The 9893-nt window shown below is 43.0% G+C and overlaps 1 protein-coding gene across 1 annotated transcript in view; it reads right to left on the bottom strand.

Moving 5' to 3' along the window:
• GNAI1 (G protein subunit alpha i1) overlaps positions 1–9590 on the bottom strand; it is an 85361-nt gene extending 75771 nt beyond the window's left edge. The window contains 2 exon segments of the mRNA XM_017880421.1: positions 8572–8822; positions 9416–9590. Coding sequence (XP_017735910.1) covers positions 8572–8822; positions 9416–9486 — 322 coding nt within the window. The 5' untranslated portion in view covers positions 9487–9590.
• Between the last annotated feature and the right edge of the window lie 303 nt (positions 9591–9893).

The following is a 9893-nucleotide window of genomic DNA, read 5'->3' as shown; positions in this document are numbered from 1 at the left end:
TGCACTAATTCTAAAATGGATAATAAAATGAAGAGAAAATTCCTTTTATAACATTTGTAAAGTCTTCTGATTACTTAGAGTGCATTCTCTATAGAATTCTTAACACAGCACAGATATTTACCTGGTCTAGTCCCAGTAAGGAAGCTGTTAAGATAAATCCAAGTCCCTCAAGGAAGTTATGGTGGGATTAGAAACTAATGTTTAAAACTGAATTTATACTTCCTGAAGTCTTCACTATATATACATATACATGTACACACATACACACACACACACACACACACATCCTTGCTAAGAAAAGCCAATAAAAATAATTTAATGTCTATGACCATAAATGGATGAAACTGCAAGGGAGGGCTGATTCCAGAGAGTTTCTAAAGTATTTATAATAACAGCCTATAATTATTAAGAACGTATGTACCATGTAGTATTCTAAGTACTTCAGATGCATTAGCTGACTTTGTCCCTAGCCCTGTGAAGTAGATATATTTATTATCCAGCATTTATAGAAGAAAAAACCAAAGCTTAAAAAATTTGGTAACTTGCCCAAGATCTCATGGGAAACCTTTTACCACCAGAGTTCGAAGTCAACTCCCCTTTCCTATCTGGAAAGTCTTTCTACAGAGCTAAATAAACCTTGGAGGGGAAAAAAATTCCTTAGACATGGAAAATGTTTGGAAACTAAATTCATACATAGCAAAGTCTCTTCTAAATTATAAGTTTTCATACAATACAAAGCTTATACCCAATCGGGGTTAAATAGTAGGTTCAGAAATACATGAAGGAAATTGACAGATTTATAATCAAAGTAGCATCTGAAAGGCAGGCTACCTCCACCTCCGCCCCGCAAGATCAACAATGAAGTCCCAATACTGACGCTCACCTCCCCGACCTAGTATCTATTTTATTCTTTTTCTTCCCCATTTAACATTATGAGGACTTATTTTTATGTATATATAGTACTTCCCCAAGTAGACTGTAAATTCTCTTAAGGATCTGGGAAGGCTAAAGCGTAACTGGACATGAAAAGCATAGAACACACTTTAGAAATGTTACAGTGACCATTCTCACCACATGAGAACAAGCAAGACATAATGAAGAGACTGGTGGTGAGCTTCTGAGCAGCCTGCTGGCTCCTGAAAGCTGAGGTTTACTAGATTCACATCATCCAGTGTGAAATATATAGTTGTGAGTATATATTAAATGCCTCACTGCAATAGTGTACGCATTTTAAGAAAGCATCTAAATAACACGTGAAGCAGCAAGGCAACAATACTGTTAAAAACAAAGTTCCCAAAACATACAAATATGAAAATCACATTTCACTCTACCACTTATTTACCAAGAATCATATTTTTTTGATCACGTAACAAGATGGTACTCAAAATTAATTTGCTTTTTAGAACTGTGTTAGGAATAATGTAGTAGGTTTTCATTACTGTAATACAGCAAGATATATGTTGGGTCAAATTTCACTCAAAATACCCAAAGCACAAAGAATATGTACCAATTTTTCCCTTTAAAAGAAAACTAGTCAAAATTAATGTTCAACAATTTATCAATTCATTTAACCGACAATTATGAAACGGCTACTATGCACCATCCCATCAGGTGATAAGTCTGACAAGATTCATGTTCTGATGGGGCCAATGCCATAGAGAAAGGCAACAGACAATAAAAAATAAAAGTACAAGATGATTTCAGTATTACTAGGAAGGGAGAGGAAGGAAGACTAATTTAATTTAGACTGGATGATCAGGAAAAACGTCAATGAAGAAAAGGCAAAGAAGAGCTTTATTCTTTCACATTACCACTTGAGTAACACCATGGGTTCCATATGACATGTAAGAAACTGGTGCTTTTAGTGTTACCATGATAGTCACATAAATTATAAGGGACGGGAGAATGTAAAATTACAATCATTTTGCACTCTCAAAAGTTATATATATCAATGAAGATAATGGGAAGTGTGGTGCTGCTGTAACACCTAAAAATGCAGAAATGGGCAACAGGCAGAAGCTGAAAGAATTTTGAGAAGCATAACAGAAAAAGTCTAGGTGGCCTTGACATACTGTTAGTAGAAATACGATGTTAATGTCTCTCCCAGTGTGGGCTCAGAAGGAAGTGAGAAGCCTGGTAGATGAAACATTATCATCTTAGAAAACACGTGAATTATCATGAACACACTATTACTAGATGCATGAACCTTAAATCTGCTGCTGCTGAGGACTTGGATGGGAAGAAAGGTGAAACATGTTATTGGAAACTAGAGGAAGGGGGATCCTTGTTATATACTGGCAGAAAGCTTAGCTGAATTAAGTCCAGCAGTTATATTGAAAGCAGACCTTATAAGCTATGAACCTGGACACTAAGATGAAGAGATTTCCAAGCAAAGTATTGAAGATGTGGCCAGTTTTTTGTTTTTGTTTTTTCTTGCTGGTTACAGTAAAACGGGAGAGGAAAAAAGTGAAGTAAAAGAATATGAAATGAAATAATGCTGTCAGACCCTCATAATTCCACAGGCAAGAAACAGGCTGATAAGAGTAATAAGCAGCATACAGGTGCTACCACCCTTGATTAGAAAAGAAGGATGACTCCCAAGAGTGGAGAAGTTCAGTACCCAGAGGGTGGAGCAAAGGGTCACAGAGAACTATCCCCAGCCCTTGAAACCTAAAGGAGTTTTGAAAGTGCTCAAAACTCGTGACTCCTTTTTTCTTTCCATTTAATGATAACCTATGCCTGACTCACCATATTCTGGGAGCAGATAACTTGTTTGCTAGTTTCACAGGTCCACAAACAAAATTCATGATATGAATTTTGTCCCAGTATGGATTAAATTCAGAATCTCACCCATTCCTGAGTTAGATCAAGAGCCTGGTTGAGATTCTGCAGTCAGTTGTGGCTGTATTGGGTTGAGACTTTCGGAGTTGTTGGGAGAGGATGAATGCATTTTGCATGCAGGATGGACACCAACCTTTGGGAGCCAGAGGACTGACTGTGCTAGGCAAAATAATGGTCCCCAAAGATAAATATGTCCCAATCCACGAAACCTGTGAATATGTCACATCACAGGGCAAAATGAGTTTTGCAGATGTGATCTTGAGATGGGGCTATTAACTTGGATTATGCGGGTGGGCCCAATGTAATTACAAGGCTCCTTCCAAGTGAAAAGGGGAGGCTGGAGAGTGATGCCACATGAGAAAGACTCCACCAGCTATTGTTGGCTTTGAGATGGAGAAGGTACCATGAGCCAATGAAAGCAGGCAGCCTCTGAAGAGGTTGAAAAAGGCAAGAGAATGGATTCTCCTCTAGAATCTCCAGAAGAAAAGAAGCCCTATAGGCAACCTGACTTTAGCCCAGTGGAAACCCTTCTTGGACTTCTAACCTCCACAACTGGATGACAATAAATTTTGCATTAAGTCACTACATTTATGGTAATGAACATTCCTTTTAAAATTATTTCTGCCCTATTTCCATTAAGGTTTTTAATTGGTACTAACAAGTTAGGTCACAAAGCAGTCCAAGCACTAAAAGATTAAGTAGAGCTGACCTTAGTTCATAAGACTCAACTGGAGTCCGGGATCTGAACTTCACCGTGTCAAACACTGGGGAGTCATACATTGGTTAATGGCATGCCAGAACATGTGACCAAGAAATCTGTAAATACACTCAAGTACACTCAGGTCTTCCCGTGTGAATTTGCTGTACATAGAATTTTCCAAGGCAGTTAGAAACGTATTACAAAATAAAAATTAAGGTTGTGGTTGAATACACAATTTTTGTTTAAAAAATTACAGCAGTCTTTTTCAGGTTTAAATAACATCTATTAAATTCTGTAAGACAGGCATATTTCCTATCACTGAGACATTCAACAAGAGTCATACTTTTTATGCATCAGAAATTGGGGCCAAAATAAAATCAGAAAATGAGATCCACCTTTACAAAAAAAAAAAAAATTTGCAGGGCAAAATCCCATAATTGCAACATAGCAGACCCTCCTCCAGTGAATTTCCATTATCATTTTCACAACTTTAATTTATCAAATACAATGACTGTGAAAAGCTCTTATAAGTATGAAAAAAAATCTTAAACTAAACAATTTGATTTTAGATACGATGTGTTCACTGTGGTCATCACATAATTTACTATTCCTTTTTTGTTTACATAATTTGGCTGGGCAGTTATTTGCTCTCATTGATAATGAAAACAGCAGAGCAAAAAGTTTACATTCCAGCAAGATAATTTTACATAATTAAGAAGTCATTTTACACATGATAAAATAGAAGGGTTGTTAAGAATTCAAAGAAAACCTACAAAAATTCTGCCTTTAAAGTGCTCACAGCAGTAGGAAAACAGGCTGGGCAGAAGGCTAACCACCACCAGAAATCAAGTGCAAATATGCTTTAACATATGCCAACAGTTTCTGTTTGGAGGAGAAGGGTGCCCTAAGGAAAAAGTGTAAGGGTAGAGGGAAACCAAGTCTAAAAGATTTTATTCTGCAGGAAACGGAAAAGTCAACAAAGGTTTTTGAGTAAGGAAGCAGCATGAAACCTACAGTAGAAAGAATAGGCTAGAGAGAAAGACAAGAAGCAGGAAAGCCTACTGAAATTAGGCTGCTAGAGGCAGAGAAGGAATTGAACTATGAATATGAAAATGAAAAACAGAAGGTACAGAAAAAATCACCAATTCCAAAATAAACTCTTAAACCACCTGTGGCTTCTTATTAAAGTAACTGCTAACACAAGGTACACCATGAGAGAGAAGCACACAACCCATACTGAAATACCAGGTCCATTTATTCAAGGAAATGGGCTTTTTGACATCTAAGATCCTAAACCAGTTCTAAGAAAGTCAAAGCAATGAAAAATTGAAAGCCCTGCAATGCCAAAATTTCTCAACTAGGGGAAGTCACAGGGCAAGTTTAAAAGGAGTGAAGATTAAAGATGCAGCATCCCAAAGAGCTGGCCAGTGGTAGCAATAGAAAAATATCCACCAAACAGAAGAAATCCAATCCCTCAGCTCATTTTCTCCTAAACCTGGAATATTTAAACCAAGCTAAAGAAGGAGATAAGGGTGTCGAATTTTGTATATGAGGGTGAGTGGAGCGGAAGGAAGGATAGTGAGGTGGAATAAAGGAGAATACTGCTCAAAGCTTTGGAAGAGAAAATTAATTGATGATTATACAAATTTATTTGTATATCATCTCTTACATTCTCAAAACACATAAAACATTTAGTAAGTACTAAGTAGTACACTATAGTTACCTACTGAAATAAAGCATAAGCTTAATCTTAATGCCCTTAGAAGGATGATAAATTAAAACATTCTCAAAGATATAATAAAAAATAATTTCCTCAACAAGTAGACATTATTATATTAAAAATATTTCATTATTACTTACTTCTTTAAAATAAGTTTCTGTATTAAGTATTGTCATCCTAATAAGCATAAAACTAAACCAAAAGACAAACAACCCAAACTCTGGCCTAATTTCCTTAGTGCCAATGATTAGACTAGGTCCTCTTCTTTTAAGGCCTAATTCACCGCTCAGTATATTGAAATACCTCTGATTTAAATCATATAGGCACTCAGTGCCAAAATCTTTACTAACAGTGTGCAAGTCTCATATCTAAATTACTCAGCCCCACTGTCTAAAATGACAAAACATTCCTTAAGAAAAAAACACAATATATTTACAGACTGTCTTTAACGTACTTTAGAGCTTTTACACCTTAAATTTAAAAAACATCATTTGATGAGAAAAATAGAATAAGTGAAAAGGAACAAGATCTAATGTAAATGGCTGTGACACTGGTTATACATTACCTAGACACGATTTTACATTTCTAGTTGATTCTGTTGCCGTGTTTTACATGGAATTATTTCAATGAGCTGTTTATACATATGCTTTAAGGATTCAAAAAAGAACCAAAGGTCACAATTCACTACTAAAGTCAAATTAGGAAAACAATGTCTTCAAACATTCCAAGAATTGAATTTCTGGAATAAGTAAGCCAGCATTCTGTTTACAGGACTAGGGTGCTGGAACTCTGGGCAAAAGGGTAGAGTAGACCGGGGATAAGACAGACCAGAGTGCTGGGCCAGCAGGACAGCCAGGATTTCCAGAGAGGTAGGGAAAAGCAAAAGACCAAAGCTAGAAAAGACAGCCGAAAGAATTCAGTCACCCAGAGATTTCTAAAAACCATTCTGAAATATTTCTAATGGTGCTAGTACTGATTTAAAGAAATAAGAATTCTGGTCAGGCGAGGCGGCTCACGCCTGTAATCCCAGGACTTGGGGAGGCCGAGGCTGGCGGATCACCTGAGGTCAGGAGTTCGAGACAAGCCTGGCCAACATGGGAAAACCCGGTCTCTACTAAAAACACAAAATTAGCCAGGCATGGTGGCAGGCACCCGTAGTTCCAGCTACTCAGGAGGCTAAGGCAGGAGAATCGCTCGAACCAGGAGGCGAAGGTTGCAGTGAGCCGAGATCCGGCCACTGCACTCCAGCCTGGGCGACAGAGCAAGACTCCGTCTCAAAAAAAACCAAAAACGAAACAGAAATAAGGACTCCATAATTCCTTCTGAAAAATGAGGCCTCTGCTACATCTTTCTCTGAACTCACTATGATGACTGTAAAGATTCACCTTCTGATTCTATATTATACATTCAATTATATTTAAGTGTTAATCTAGAACAGTGGTCCTTAACTAAGGCTGTATTTTGCCCCCAGAGGACTTCTAGCAATATGTGGAAACGCTTTTGGAGCTCATAGTTTGGGGGACTGCTACTACCATCTAATGAGTGGAGGCCAAAGATGCTGCTGAACATCCTACAATGCACAAAAACAACCCGCACAACAAAGAATTCCCCGGCCCCAAATGCCAACCTGCTAAGGTTAAGACACACTGATCTCTTCTGAACACAAGCAAAAGCCTCCTCCTGGGACCTTTATTCTAGTCCATCCCTAACAGTCACCTAATTAAAGGACAAAACACCACGACCAGATGATTCATTTCTCAATTGCTTTAAACATGGTGGATGGCTGGCTCAAACTAAGAGTCACACAGAAATACAATGAAACAACGTATCACACCAGGAGAGCAAAAACTGCAAGAAAAAAACTTCTTAATCCTTTTATTTCATATCTATCTCACATTCAATTCACAAGAGAAGCAGTTACACTAACCTCCTCAAAACACAGTATTTCTTATTAATGTAAAAACTTAGGCAACAGCATTAACTGAGAAAGACTTATGTTGGGGGCGAGAGGGTGAAAAAAGCCACGCAGGTCTTTAAAATGCAAAGTTATTTCACAGTTTACTTGCAAAATGACTCAGATCATTATTACTTTTAGTCATGCCAACTTTGCTGCTCCCAAGCCTACTAGTAATGGAGAAAAAAAACCACCATTTTTTCTGCAGTCATTAAACCAATGAAACAGAAGCTTACTGAAAACAGGTTTGTGCAACATTTCTTTTTTATTATAACTGGTATAAAAATAAAAGCAGTCCTTGCAAATGCAAATGAAGATTCTGAGAAATTTTTCATCTAAATACCTAGAGTGTGAGAAGAAAACATACAAACAAAAGAAAACCCTAACTCACAAATCTTAACCCGTGAATATTTTCCTACTGCTTCCCTCAATGAAAACCCTGGTTTACTCCTTTTTATTTTCTTCCCCGTCAAACATTTGGAAAAGACCTCCACGTAGCGTTTCACGAACAGAACAGTGCGAAGAACAAATAAAAGCCTTGCGTGTATCTTCCAAATCTCATTCATCAGAAACGGTGGCAGCGGAGGGAGAACCCTGTTGTCTGGCGTGACCCTCTCGCTCCTTTCACAGCAGTTTTCACCACTCGAGTATCTGCCTTGCCTACTACTAAAGCAAAGCTTCCCAACCCCACTTGGGTGGCTTCCATGCCCCCACAGCAAGAAAAATCACGCATCCAGCGCAGCCTTTCCCCAGCGCAGGCGGAATGTAATCGATGCTCCTTGACCACTTAAGGAGTCGCCATAGGAAGTTAACAGGAAAGACATTTCAGCCCCATCTCAGAGACCCCACAAAAGGTGCACTGATTTCACCAAACGTGGCACTCTGGGCATGAGAAAATCACAGTCGAAACACAACCCACACCTCACACGAAGAAGGGTTTTCCGGGAGGGGGCTGGGGACGGCGGGCGGGGGGGACGGTTATTTTCTAGCCGCGAATGCCCCTTCGTCTTTGTAATGTTGAGCTAAAACTTCAAAGCAAAGGGTTTCCACAGGACCCGCCGCCTCGGACTCGCGCCTGGGCTCTTTGCTGTGTCGCCGAAGGCAACCGAGTGAAGTGACGCGCCCGCCCCACCGCGGGGAGTCCTCGCCCGCCGAGGCGGAGGGAGGCCGGGTAGCCGGAGAGGAGGACCCGCCTCGGCCCCGCACCGCCAGACACAGCTCCCGCTCAGAAGCCTCCTCGGGCGCTTCCTCCCCTTCCCTCCGGGTTTCCAAACGCAGAGGGCCGCGCAGCGGTCACCGCGGAGCGCCGCGCCCGGTCCCCCGCCGACCCGGGGTCCCCGACCCGGCCGCCCTTACCAAGCAGCAGCAGCTTGACCTCGCGCGCCGCCTTCTCGCCGTCCTCGCGGAGGTTGCGGTCGATCATCTTACTCCGCTCCACCGCCGCCTTGTCCTCGGCGCTCAGCGTGCAGCCCATGTTGCCGAGAGCGAGAGCCTGCCGCCGCTCCCTCCGCGCCCGAGTGCGGGCTCCAAGCACAGGGGAATCCTTTCTCTCTCGGAGCGGGCGTTCGAACGCCTCCCGACGGGGGCCACGCCACCCCCACCACTTCCTAAGAGGAGTCGAGAGAGACGCCGTCCGCAGAGGGGCAGACAGCAACGGGCGGCTGTTCCTCACGGCCAGGCTCTGCTTCCCGGTCCGGCTCAGCGCCCCAAGTCCCCGGTGGGTTTTGAAGCCTGGGTACAACCCGCTGCCTGCCCTCCCGCCGGTGGCCGAGCCGCAGCCTCGCCGCCTCCAGCCGAGCTTCGCCTCCGCGCGCCAGCCGCGGCCCCTGCCCCCCCTCCACCACCCCGCGACCACTCTGCCGCCCCTCCCGCCACCCCGCGACCACTCCTGCCCGCCCCTCCCGCCCCCGCCGACCACTTCCTGCCCGCCCCTCCGCCCCACAGCGACCACTCCTCCCGCCTCCCGCCACCCCGCGACCACTCCCAAGCGCCGCCGCCGCGTCACGTGCCCTGTGGACAGCGCCCCGGAGGGGCGCGCGCGCTCCCCGGCCCACTCCCGGCCCGCGACACCCCGAGGGCCCCGGCGCCCCTGGCAGCGTTCCCGGAGCACGACACTGCCCCGCGGGCCTGTGGCCTTCTGCCCTGGGCGGGAGTGGGGTAATTTCTTTCCGTTTACTCACACCGAGGGAGCTGTGCGTACCTGCCCCTTCGGGTGGGGGTGGGAGAGCTGCCAAAGTTGCCGAAAAAAGCCAGTTCTGGGCGTTTGAGCATGCCCAGCGCCGGCAGCCACGCAAGGCTTTTCAAAATGCAAATCCCTGTCGGCTGGCTTTCAGGGCCGTGGGAAACAGGGAGCTGGGGAAGGAATGGAGCCTGGTGAAACCAGAGATGGGCGCAGTGGAGAACAGGAAAGTCGGAGGAGGAGACTAGGAAAGGGCAGCAAGGTCAACTTTCTTCCTACCTTTTGCTTCTCTTTCCTTCTTCCTATTCCTCTCTCCTTCTTTCCATTCTCAGGTTTTTCACAAGAACTCATTTTGAAGGATTTCCTTGTAACCTAAAAAAATGGGAGACAAATAATCAAAAAGTACTTTTAAATGATAAGAGCAATAAAACACACCCACAACAAGCCAATCTCCACATCATAGCAGATCTCCTCTAGAGCAGCACATAAGCTTCCATGC

This window comes from Rhinopithecus bieti, unplaced genomic scaffold (assembly GCF_001698545.2).
Source record: "Rhinopithecus bieti isolate Rb0 unplaced genomic scaffold, ASM169854v2 scaffold_11291, whole genome shotgun sequence".
Lineage (NCBI taxonomy): Eukaryota > Metazoa > Chordata > Mammalia > Primates > Cercopithecidae > Rhinopithecus > Rhinopithecus bieti.
Note: the sequence above shows the minus strand (reverse complement) of the source record. Positions and strands in the feature narration are given on the sequence as shown.